This window comes from Meles meles, chromosome 2 (assembly GCF_922984935.1).
Source record: "Meles meles chromosome 2, mMelMel3.1 paternal haplotype, whole genome shotgun sequence".
In the NCBI taxonomy this organism is placed as follows: domain Eukaryota; kingdom Metazoa; phylum Chordata; class Mammalia; order Carnivora; family Mustelidae; genus Meles; species Meles meles.
This window is the reverse complement of record NC_060067.1, coordinates 69054842-69067458: the sequence shown is the minus strand read 5'-3', so window position 1 is coordinate 69067458 and position 12617 is coordinate 69054842. Positions and strand designations below refer to the sequence as shown.

General features: G+C 46.9%; 1 protein-coding gene across 6 annotated transcripts in view; it reads left to right on the top strand.

Annotated features, from left to right (window-relative positions):
• Positions 1-12617, top strand: part of NSD2 (nuclear receptor binding SET domain protein 2) — a 96567-nt gene that overhangs the window by 52312 nt on the left and 31638 nt on the right. For all 6 annotated transcript variants that reach the window (XM_045997585.1, XM_045997584.1, XM_045997588.1 and 3 more), the window contains 4 exons: positions 3846-3990; positions 6612-6730; positions 9766-9847; positions 11340-11461. In XM_045997585.1, the coding sequence (XP_045853541.1) occupies positions 3846-3990; positions 6612-6730; positions 9766-9847; positions 11340-11461 (468 nt within the window). The remainder of the gene's footprint in view (positions 1-3845; positions 3991-6611; positions 6731-9765; positions 9848-11339; positions 11462-12617) is intronic.

Here is a 12617-nt window from a genome sequence, read left to right as displayed (position 1 = left end):
TGAGCTTGTGGGTATTTGGTTTTCCATATTTTTTTGTGTGTCTGAGATATAATTTATTAAAACTTGGGGCATCTGGGTGGCTCAGTCGGTTAAGTGTCTGCCTTCAGCTCAGGTTGTGATCTCAGGGTCCTGGGATCGAGTCCTGCATAGGGCTCCTTGCTCAGCCGAGAGTCTGCTTCTCATTCTCCTTCTATGCTCATGCTCCCTCTCTTTCTCTTTCCCAAATAAATAAAATCTTAAAAAAAAAAAAAAAAAAGGTTGGGGCGCCTGGGTTGCTCAGTCAGTTGAGCATCCAATTACTGAATTTGGCTTGGGTCAGGATCTCAGGGTCCTGAGATGGAGTCCCATGGTGGGCTCTGCACTCAGTGGGGAGTCTGCTTGAGGATTCTCTCTCCTTCTCCCTCTGTCCCTCCCCCTGCTTGCACACATGCTCTCTTTCTCTTTCAAATAAGTTTTTTTTTTTTTTTTAAGATTTTATTTATTTGACAGAGAGAGGACACAATTAGGGGGGAGGGACAGAGGGAAAGGTGGAAGCAGGCTCCTCCCCACTGAGCAGGGAGCTGGATGTGGGACTTGATCTCAGGACCCTGGAGTCATGACCTAAGCCAAAGGCAGACGCTTCACAGACTGAGCCAACCAGGCACCCCACAAATAAATAAATCTTTAAAAAAGTATGGAGGTAGCTACTACTGAGTGCTTACTATCTGTAAGATACATTGCCTTTATGTTACTGTGAAAAAAGATTATTCAGTTCTCATAAAGGCCTTTTGAGTTTGGCGTAAATTATCCCTGTGGTATAGCTAGCTACCCTGAACTCCGAGATGTAAAGTGACTCTCCTGTACTGTTGGAGGACACAGGCAGGAGCAAGGATAGGGACTTGGCCCAAAAAATCACACCTGTGCATGTTTGTGTGTGCACCTGCATGCACAGAACTTGTAGGCTTTGTACTCCCTGCTTCAGTGATGAGGCCCATAGACTTCAGGGAGAAGCCAGGGCCTCATTAACCCGAAATGATGAGGGGCGTACTTCTTTGTCCCCGCTGGAGTTCACAGTACATGACTAGGGATGAAAAATAAGCAGGTGGCCCCCCCAGAAGGTGAGCACTGTGGGTAGGATGGTGGCTGCTTTGACCTTTCTATTTCCTGTACCTAGCTCAGAATGTTCCTTGAATGAATGAGTGAATACAACATTGTAGCTGAAATTAAAAGGGTGTGCCAAAGTCAGCCTGGTGGAAGAAAATGTTTCAGGAGAGTGTGGCCTGTGGAGAGGCAGAGCCTGTTGTTGTGCCCCTGAGGGCAGAGTTGTTCAGGGAGTGACGAAAGTGGGGTAAGGATGGGCTCCAGGCTATGGGGGGCTGTGGAAGACATTGCCAAGTGGCAAGGACCCTGTCCTACATGTGGGCCAGGTGTGGTCCCTCTGGTTGCAAGGAGGGAGCCCTTTTAGGATGGGATTGTCAGCAGGTAGATGGGTAGGACTGAAAGACAGGAGACTGGTTCCTGAAACCATAGTCATCTAGATGGGGTGGATATGCAAATGTTCGGGAGTGGAGCTGGCCAACCTGGCAAGGGATTTAGGTACAAAAGGAAGGGGGCCTCAAGGAGTCAAATCTTGTTTGATAACACAGCTGTGAGCACGGCACGCACGGCTAGGATTCGTCTGAGTGAGGACATCGTATTCAGGGCTGGGTGACCGAAGGTGGTGGGTCCATGAATGCATGTGCTGATCATGAGGAATCTGGAAGTGGAGAGTTCCAGAAGGCAGTTGTCCTGTGACTTTGAAGCCCTGTACAGAAACCTGTGCTGAGTGAAGGTCTGAGACCTTTGATGCTTGAAGTGTTGGGGCTGGTGAGCTCACCCTCATGAAGGATGGGCAGGGAGAATAGAACCTGCTGGGCTGAGAGGTGAGGGGGCCCCAAGATGAGAGGAGGAAGCAGGTGTATGTGGGGTCGGGACTGCAGGGGCACGGTGGGAACGGTGACAGTTCACAAGGGACACTGAGAACACCCAGTAGAACGCTGGAGCTTAGACCTGTTCTTTGAGTTGCAGAAGGCCTCCTTGGGATGTGAGGACATGGAAGGGCTGCATGATTGTGTAGGCTGCTGTTGACCCACATCTGAAAATGCATGTGCTCTGAGATGTGAGAGTGGGTGGAAGTTGGCGGTGTGCCAGTGTCCCTCAGGGCCAGGGAGGACATGATGAGGTGGCGGGAAGGGGGCACGGAAGGCCATAGGAAGCTGTCTGCAGTGACCATGTTGTGAGTAGGGTTTTGCATTTTGGTGCAGAGGTTACCCGTGTTGGTTGGGCCAGGGTGGGTCCAGGTGGTAGTAGTGGTAGTAGTGACCAGCAGCACTAACTTGGTGATTCTTTATCCCTGCCAGGTGAAGAGTTACCTCCCCCACATCACAGAGGGGGAGACCCCTTCACTTGCCTGAGTTCACAAAGCTGCCATATGAGAGCCACACGCGAACCTGGGGTCTGGCTCCAGAGCATGCTGGTCAGTGCTTGGAATCAGGAAGCAAATGTTTTTTGAAAGGGCCTCCTGGGCAGTTGAGGCCTGTGTCTGTTACTTGGCTCTGCTGTGGTAGCAGGAGAGCTGCCCTGTAGAACAGGTAAAGGGGCGACAGTGGCTGGTTCCAGTAAAACTTGATATATGAACGCTGATGCTTGAATTACCTGTCATTTTTATGTGCCAGGACATATTCCTCTGACTTTTTTCCCCCAACCATTTAAGAATGCAAAATCAGTTCTTTCTTCGTAGACCGAATAAAAATGGAGTGGGGTAGGTCTGGCTTGCCTGTCATTCGTCTACCTCTGTGCCCCTGCTGTTGGTGGCTCTCAACCTTGGGTGCCCATGAGAGTCCCTGAGAATCTTTTTTTTTTTTTTTTTTTTTTTAAAGATTTTATTTATTTATTTGACAGAGAGAGAGATCACAAGTAGGCAGAGAGGCAGGCAGAGAGAGAGGAGGAAGCAGGCTCCCTGCGGAGCAGAGAGCCCGATGCGGGGCTCGATCCCAGGACTCTGAGATCATGACCTGAGCCGAAGGCAGCGGCTTAATCCACTGAGCCACCCAGGCGCCCCAGTCCCTGAGAATCTTGAAAACACTGATGCCAGTCCAGAGAAGGAACTGCCTTGGGTGGGACCTGAACAGCAGAGGTTTTAAAACTTCTCTGGTTGTTAATGTACAGTTAAGGCTGTGGGCCCATGACTCATCTGCAGAGTTTAGGAAAATACACAGTCCTGGTTGGCAAGTCTGGGATGGGGCCCGAGGTCCTCATTTCCAGCATGCTTCTGGGGTGCTGATGCTGGCAGCCCCAACATGGCTTAGAAGGCCGTGCAGGGGGTGTGTTTCTGTGTGCTGTCTACCCGCCTTGGCATGCCATCTGTACCATCCAGAGCATGCACCTGAGAGATGGAAGGTGTGTGCTATAGCAAGTGAGAAGGCCAGGCCAAGACTTCACCCCTGTGTTGACAGGTAGTGTTTCCATGACACTTGTCCTACCATTGATTTTCCAAAGATGCCTAGAAAATTATAACTTACTACTAACTAATTTAGTGATTTGGAAAAATGTACTTTTTCCTCTTACCATTTATCATTTCCTGCCTTGACATAAATACAGTTGAGTTGTTTTCACCAGCACTGTTCTTATTTATGAGCTTTGAATGGGTTATAGCATCAGATAATCACTAATTTTCTTTGAAGCTTTTCTGGAGCATCGTTCCATGATGTGGGAATAAATACACCACACACTGAGTTCCCAAGGGCTGTGCATTGGATTTTGTGCAAAGCAAAACCCCAGTGCATTGTAGGTGTAAGGCCTTCTGACCCCTCTTCCTGGGTCTGCAGGTGGTTGCCGAGCACCCGGATGCCTCAGGCGAGGAGATTGAGGAGCTGCTGGGATCGCAGTGGGACATGCTCAACGAGAAACAGAAAGCCCGCTATAACACCAAGTTCGCCCTGGTGGCTTCCTCCCAGTCTGAAGAAGACTCTGGTAAACGTAACGCTATGCTAGTGTGCTCTGCTTGGTTGTGAGATGTGTGTCGTGTAGCCAGCTGAGCTCCTCTCGGGGACTTCAGGGACATGGGGCCACTCTTCCCCATCTCTGACCTGTGCACTTGTGCCAGCAACAAGAGCGCATGTGGTCACAATAAAGCAATCTCTGCTGTCTGCCTTTTCTCCCTTGTTGTGAAAGCTGCTTAGTGTGATCCTCTCTCTGGCCTGCGAGCCCAAGTGGAGTGGATGCTCTAGCCTTCACAGCGATGGGGTGGCCGGGGGGGGGGGGTGGGGGGACACAGAAGGGAGGGAGCCCAGGCATTTGCTAGGACTGCAGGCGTGATGCTGCCCTTCCAGCAGGGGCTGGACCTGCACCTCAGGAGGGGCTTGCTTTTTCAGGTGGGGGGGCTTTGGACCTGGGAATAGGGAGGGCGTTCCTGGCCCATTTGCTTGAGAGCTCATAGGGTGAGGAAGGTGACTGTGGACTGGTTCTTCTTAGGCCTTCAGTTTAAAAAACAAAAATTTCTACTTTGCTTAAGAGAAGGGAGGCTTAACACTGTAAGCTTGGAAAGAACCTGTGACAGTGGTCAGATCTGTCATCTGTACATGCTTGGACACACATGTCATGGAAAACGGACATTTCTAACATAAAAAATATCTTTGGTTATCCATTTAAAATACAGACAATTCTGTATTTCTCAAGGTTCATCACTGAAGAGTTTTGGAGTTGTCAAATATACAGTGTTGCAAGACTCACCTAAAAGGAGACCAAGACCCAGAAGTCGTTGCATTTTGTCTTGAGCACACGAGCACATGCTTCTAGACCAGAATGTGCACAACTGACTCTATCCACACGTGCACTACACAGCCTGCCTGCTTTGGTCACAGATGCTCTTGATTTTAGGGCTTTCTAGATCTCCACATCAGTTATCTCATATATTAATATTAAATATTAAAATTAATATAAATATTAAATTTAATATTAACATTAAATATTAATCTCATATATTAATATTTTGTTGAATTTGCTCAGCATTTGTTGCAAATAATATAATTTAGAATAGCAAGGATGTTCTGGACTTTTGCATTTTCTTTAAAAGGCAGAGGTTGACTCTTCATCAGCACACTAAATCTGGAAGGGTGGTCCTTTTCAATGACTGGCTTATTTAAGAATGAGTTAGGTTTTCCTGAAGCCTGATTGAACTACCCTTGAAGAGTAAGTGTGACTATGACTCTGTCACATTTTGTCATTTTGGACTGCTACCGACTACTTAACTGACAGGAGGACAGAGTTGGTTTCCGCCTTCAGTGTATGTCAGGTGTGTTCCTGTCCTGGAGGCCCTTGAGCCTCCCTTTTGGGGCCTCCAATGCCAATAACTAAGACGATGGGCTGTGTTGGTGGCATCAGCTGTCCATGGCCTCAGTGTGAGGAATTCAAACAGAGGCCCACATTGCTGACCTCTGTACAGAATGCCTGCTGTCTCATTTTGGGCACAGGGGGAGGTTCTTATGTGAAGGAATGTGACATCATCTCACTTTTGTGGAGAGGTGCAGGGTAGCAGTTGCTGCTTGCAGGTCTTTGTAGCTCAGGGACATGGGCAAACTGGGTTGAGGGTCTTCTGGCAGGTCAGGCCGGCCGGCTGTGTCCTTTGCTGGCCGTGCATGGTCAGTGCTGCACAGACCCCGTTGCTCTGCAAGCCTCTTCCCGGTGGGCCTTCATGGCCAGCCCATGCCACTGCCTGTGGGCCGGCTCATGCTGTCATAGGGCAGGCAGCTGCTGAGGGCTCTGGTGTTAATCAGACCTCCACCTGTGGTGAGGCCCTGGATGGAGTGACCAGGGTGTGGCTAGCTGCACCTCCTCCTGAAGCACCATGGGATCCCGCACTCCTGGCTGCGCACCCCTGTCCCTGTGGGTGGTAAGGCTGGAGGATGACCCTGCCCTCCCACCAGATGTTTGCCCAACGGTCCAGTGCTACACCCTGAACCTCAGTAAAACGGGCATGCAGGTAGAAATACTGGATCTGTGCTTGGAATAAACATTGGTGTGTTCAAGTTAATCACCTCTCTAGAATTTGCACTCTGACCTTACATCTTAGTTTTCTAGGTCAGTACCTTAAATCTTGGGTTAGTTGATATTCCTGGAAATACTAATGACTGACATATTTAAACAACATGTAGAAAACCCTTAATTTGCAGATACCTAAGCAGCGCTGCTGCTTAACATGCTTCTTTCGGGAAATGTATAAAAAGTAGCATGCTTTGTACTTTTTAAAGTTCCACTTAAGTTCCACTACTCTTTAAATGTTAGGAAACTAGTGGGTTATATTTAAATTTAGGGCTGTAGTACATTAAAATGTAATTATAACAAATACCAATATAATAATCTGTAGATTAGATAAGGATTTTCTAGTATTTGATGGTATAGGAAATGGTCCCGTGCAATTTGCAAAATGCAAAGAGATTTGGTCTATAATACTTAGGGCCTGGAAAGTGACCTGATTACTGGAAGCCCATCAGGGGCGGGATTTGCACATGAATGCCCTGGCTGGGCCATCATTACTTTGGAGGGTGGCTTGTGGAGTGTTTTTCATGTAAGTTTCCCCCATCCCCCATTCCAAGGCAATGTAAATGGGAAAAAAAGAAACCATACAAAGAGGACACAGGACCCTGCTGAAGAGGCTGAAGTTGAAGATGCACCCAGGAAAAGACTCAGGACCGAGAAGCATGGTCTTCGGAAGGTAATTATGCCCCAAGTGTGCCTGGGCTGGAGGAGCATGTGCTGTCTGAGTCCTTAGTGGCCAGTTTCCTGGGCAGAAGCAAATCAGAGGCCGAGGGCCTTCCTCAGCGGGTACTGGTTTAGAGGCAGACGGTCGCTTCTCTCCTGAAACCCTTTTGACAAGGCTGCTGCAGAAGGCCAGTTCCTATCTGCCATGGACTTTACCACAAACTGCTCATACTTGGCTGTCAAAGAAAAACATGCAAACACTTTGAATAATACTTGATGTTTAGATTTAATGAAATTGTATAGACCAAAGATTGCTCTTGTCTATAGGCTATTATTCAGTGTGTAAATAGTTGGCATGAAAACATCAAAATCAATTAGAGATAAGTTATACTTCAATAAGAAAGTTTTTCAAAATCCATTAAAGGCGTTGAAAATAGGTGTTTTTTTTTTGTTTGTTTGTTTTTTTAAATATTTTATTTATTCATTTGACAGAGAGAGGTCACAAGTAGGCAGAGAGGCAGGCAGAGAGAGAGGGAGAAACAGGCTCCCCACTGAGCAGAGAGCCCAACATGGGGCTCGATCCCAGGACCCTGAGATCATGACCTGAGCCGAAGGCAGAGACCCAAACCACTGAGCCACCCAGGCGCCCCGAAAATAGGTTTTATGAATTCGTTCAGTTTATTAGTGATTTCATATGATTATTCATCTAATGGGACTACTAAGCAGGCCTGTTTGATGCAACAAGAGTATAGATACGATATGCATAGAATACTCTTTCTCTCTCTATATATATATACTTACATACTTATACTCTTCTACTCTTACAAAAGAGTATAGGTGTGCATAGATATGAGGGTCCAGCCCCAGGGCCATCTAGTTCTAGCACAGTCCAGCAGGCATCAAGAGGCGAAGTTTGCCTGGCACCTAGAGGAGGGTGAGCCCGCTTACCCACTTATGGTGATTGTGCATGTGGAGAGCGTGCGCGCTTTCTAGTGTGCTTTATGGCCCTGTGCTCTTGGGTCACGGACTGAGAGTTTTTATCTTATGCTTGAGTTTATACAGAGTAGTCTTGTATCTGTGGTTTTGAGAAAAGCTTCATCCTATCTTTTACCAATCTAAATGAAGAAGTTCCTTTTTCTTTTTTTTTTTTTTTTTTAAATACTTTTTATTTATTTGACAGAGAGAAATCACAACTAGGCAGAGAGGCAGGCAGAGAGAGAGGAGGAAGCAGGCTCCCTGCAGAGCAGAGAGCCTGATGTGGGGCTCGATCCCAGGACTCTGGGATCATGACCTGAGCTGAAGGCAGAGGCTTTAACCCACTGAGCCACCCAGGCGCCCCCCCTTTTTCTTTTTTTTTTAGATTTTGTTTATTTATTTGACAAAAACAGTGAGAGATGGAATACAAGCAGAGGGAATGGGAGAGGGAGAAGCAGGCTTTCCGCTTAGTGGGGAGCTCGATGCGGGGCTCGATCTCAGGATCCTGGGATCATGACCTGAACCGAAGGCAGATGCTTAGCCAACTGAGCTGCCAAGATGCCCCTAGAAGTTCCTTTCTTTACTGTTTTATTTGGAAGAATGGAAAACCCCATTCCACATGCTGCTGAAGTGTGACCATGTGGCCACTGCATCGGCTATCTTGCTTCTTTAAGGCCATTATTGCGGGTCAGGGCAGCAGGCAGGCCCTGCACTATTTTTCTGGGCAAGAGAACATTCTTCCAGGGCACCTGTCGGGTGAAGTGGTTAGTGGTCAAGTATCCAGCCCGGAGAGAGGTAAAATGGACCTTGTGTCATTGTCACCAGGTGGCTTACAGCCCCCAGGAGCATCCTCTCTGCCGCGTGCTGGTCAGGCAGTCCCGTGCTGGTGGGCAGACTCACTTCGGCTGCCTTGACATACTTGTATTTCATATTTACCTTAAAAATGTGTGGCCCTGGACATTTGAAATATCAAAATTCACGTTAAGTAGCCAGATAGAAATGTTTTATTACTTAAGCTTGGTCAGTAGCACATAATAAAAAGAGTAGTGGTGTCTCCCTCTGGTTGAGTTTTTATAATCCAGGTAGGCTGTATCCTGTACACTTCCTGGGCCCCTGTTACCTTGTCCACAGTCTTGTGACTTCTTACACCGGCCCTGGGCAGGCTGGGAGTGAGCTTGGTGTGCAGGGAGCAGCCCGGTCTGGGGACCGGGAAGGCGCAGGTGGCTGTGTGGCCATGCTGCTTCAGGGCTGTCAGGAGAGGTTCTTTTCTTTTTCTCTTTTTAAAAAATTTATGTATTTGTTTTGAGGGGGAGAGAGCACAAGCAGGGGGTACAGCAGGCAGAGGGAGAAGCAGGCTCCCTGTCAAGCAGGGAGCCCGATGTGGGGCTCCGTCCCAGGACCCTGGGATCATGACCAGAGCCGAGGGCAGATGCTTCACTGACTGAGCCACACAGGCACCCAGGAGAGGTTATTTTCAACTCCTTCAGATTTTGAGCACTGAACAAAATGTTCCTGATCCCTCCTTGTGTGTGTGTGTGTGTGTATGTGTGTGTGTGTGTGTGTGTGGTTTTTCTCAGTTGTGAAATGTGCTTTCTTGATCATCTTTATGAGGTTTGTCTGGACCTTGTCTCTGAATTGGAAATCCTCTGTGGAGGGAGTTAGGGAGTTAGAGCAGTGATGTTGGCATTGACTTGAGACGCCACTTTAGGTTGATGGGACAACCTCGGGAGCGGAAGGGTTGTTTTTTTTTTTCTCCTTCACACTCTGCTTTGAATTCAGGGGGAACTTGGAGGAGCGTATGAAATGCGGCTCACATGAAGAGTCTGAGCAGCATGGCTTGTTTGGCTCTCCTACCCCTCCAGCCCCTCTATCCCAGCAGATGGTGGGGCAGGCGCCGGGGAGGGCCTTTGAGCTGTGGAAGAGGCGTGAGCCTGGTCCCTGCTCATGGAGTGTGTGGAGCACATTTCCAAGGAAGACATTTCTGTTGGACAACGTTTCAGCAACCTGTGTTAGTTCACATTAGATTTTGTTTCCCTTCCTTTTCTTCTCTTTTTTCTTTTTATGTAATAACAGAGAGAGACGGTCAGTGACAAGACAGCCCGAACAAGCTCTTGCAAGGCCATCGAGGCAGCCTCCTCGCTGAAGAGCCAGGCAGGTAATGTGGTTAGTGCTTCTTCCTTGTCGGCTCTGCCAGGCACCTGGACTGGGCTGGCAGCGAACAGGAAGCTGGGCCGGGGAAGGGCACGAGATCCCCTCTGAGGGGTCTGATGGCTAGTAAGGGGGGAGGAAGGTTCTTGTGCACCTGAATGTGTAAGTGGTTGCAGTGCTCCAGCTACATTTTATTGAAGTTATTTTTCTATTGGTTTCTATGGGATTTATTTTCAGTTTAAAATTACGCTAAAGAAGTTATTTAAGTCAGAAATATCCAGGTTTCTTCCTTGATGGTGCCAGTAATTGCTATAAATTCCACCACTTTTGAGTATCTGATCATCTATTTTCACTAAAAGTAAAAAGTAAGGATTAGTTATTTCTCTTTCACATATTGAAGAAACTGGTTTTAAGTGTTTGTGAAAAATAACTCAAAGCAATGAAAGAAGTAGGCTCCCTTTCCCTTCTCATTGTCTTTTTGAAGTGTCTGACAATTTGTTACAGAGAGTTTACCATCTCCAACTCTTTTTTGTGTTTTGAGTTTTTTCTTAAGAGAGAGGGTGGGGGAGGAACAGAGGGCAAGGGGGAGAGAGAGAACCTCAAGTAGACCCCACCCCTGCCCCCGCCCCCCTGAGCAAGGAGCCCAACACAGGGCTTGATCTCATGACCCTGAGGTCATGACCTGAGCTGAAATCATGCAGATGCCATCTTGCCTCCCTCCTGTCACAAACTCTTAATTAGAAAGGAAAACAACATTCAGAGGAGAAAGGAGTGAGTGAGAGTTGGAAATGGATTTGCTTTCCTTATTTTGCATGAGGTGCTATGTTGGTTTTCAAAAATCAATTAAATGGACTATGAAAAGAAAGACATTTGTGAGCAATGTTGTGCCCGAGTTTTCACGTCTGAGAGACCACCAAGGAGCCAACACCGAGGCAGTCACACAAGGGTTTATTTAACAAGCTTAAGCTTGGGCCCAAGTATACCCGACAGTGGAATAGGGACTTGGACCCAAGCTTAAGCTTGTTAAATAAACCCTCGTGTGATTGCATCGGTGTTGGCAGTTTAAACATTGAGTGGACATTTGAGGATATGAAGGGATTGTTACTTTTAAGAATGGCATAGTGGTCTTGTGATTGTATTTAAAACTTTATATTTCAGAGACATGTATGAACGTCTTACAGGTGAAATGATGTTTGGAATTTGCTCCAGAAGAATGTGGCTTCTGGGGATGTGAAGCTAGATGTGGATGGAGCCGTGTTGGCCCCAGGTTGTGATGGATTTGGGGGCTGGCCAGGCAGGGGAACATTGGAGTTCACTGGACAATTTGCCTTTGTTTTCATTCAGATTTTTTCACAGTAAAAAGTTAAGACTTTACTATGACAGAGGAGCCCGGAAAATTTATCTTAACTTCATTTATTATAGGGGTAATTTTGAAGCAGTTAAGAGATTGAGGGTTTAAGATTTCAAACTTTACTTTATAAACCAAAATTGTTTTACAGCAACGAAACATCTGTCAGATGCATGCAAACCACTGAAGAAGCGAAATCGGGCATCCACAGCTGCGTCTTCCACTCCTTTTAGCAAAAGTTCGTCTCCTTCTGCATCCTTAACTGAGAATGAGGTAAAATACTAATGATAGTGATGACCGTGGTGTTCATATGAAGGCCATTTAGTTGCCCAAGTTGAAGTGTGAGCAAAAGTGAGACTTAACAAGCATAACACTGGTGTCCTCTCCACAAATGTAGGTGAGTTTCAGATTCTTTCAACTATGTATTAGTCATGGAATGGGAAAAAAATCACTATTTTAGTCTATTTGAGCACCACAGGTATACACACATGCACACAGCGTATGTATAAATGTCTGTGCATATACTTCAGTCTGGATGTAGTTTAACTGTTCTTGAGATCTGTGTTTAAAATGTGTCCTATTTAGCCCCACACTGTAATTAATTTTCCATATCCCAGCAAGTCTGCTCTGGCCCTAACATGACACTGTCACTTGAGCTGACTCTGGTCATTGTGCACTCACCCCAGGCAGGGTGGAGGGTGGCTTGCCTGCTGTTCTGGATTCCTAGGCTCATGGAGGCGTGTCCTCATGCATTCCATGGTTTGAGTCCTCTAAATCCTGGCATACCCTTAGACGCTTGAGTGTGGAGGTGAGTCAGAACCACCATGGTAATACCACTCCTCTATTTTCTGCATTTGCAGAATATGCAGTATATAGTGGAATAATAGCTACCTGAGGGTATACCCCTCATTGTATCATGACATCTGGACTTCATCACCAGATACAAAGTCTTGGCCATTCTAAAAACAAAACAAAAAAACAGCCTCAGAATGCAAGTATGACACTTTTTGGGGAGTTTTGGATTCCCAATTTTAGTGACTACCCAAAGAGTTTATAATCAAATTTTAATTCCTTACTAATTTGTTCCCTGTGATCCTCTTTTTCTCATTGTAGACATGAGTCCTGTTTATTTAGAGTATGAGGAGATGCTAACCTTGGGCTTTTTTTGAACAAGACAGTAAGGCAGGGAGTGGATATACCCCTCACTCTATTGGGTAAGAAGGTGGCACTTTTGACCTGGTCTCTGCCATGGTCACTGGTGTGGCCTGGCCGTTCTGCCATCTCAGCCTCAATTACTTCCTCACTCTAGATGAGGGCTGGGCCTTCCTGCATGAGGTGTCTTCCAGGGACCTGGGCCATCTGAGGTGGTATAAATATAGAGAGAGCTGCTCTGAGTGGGGTCTTCTTTGGGGGTTCATGCCAGTGGTGG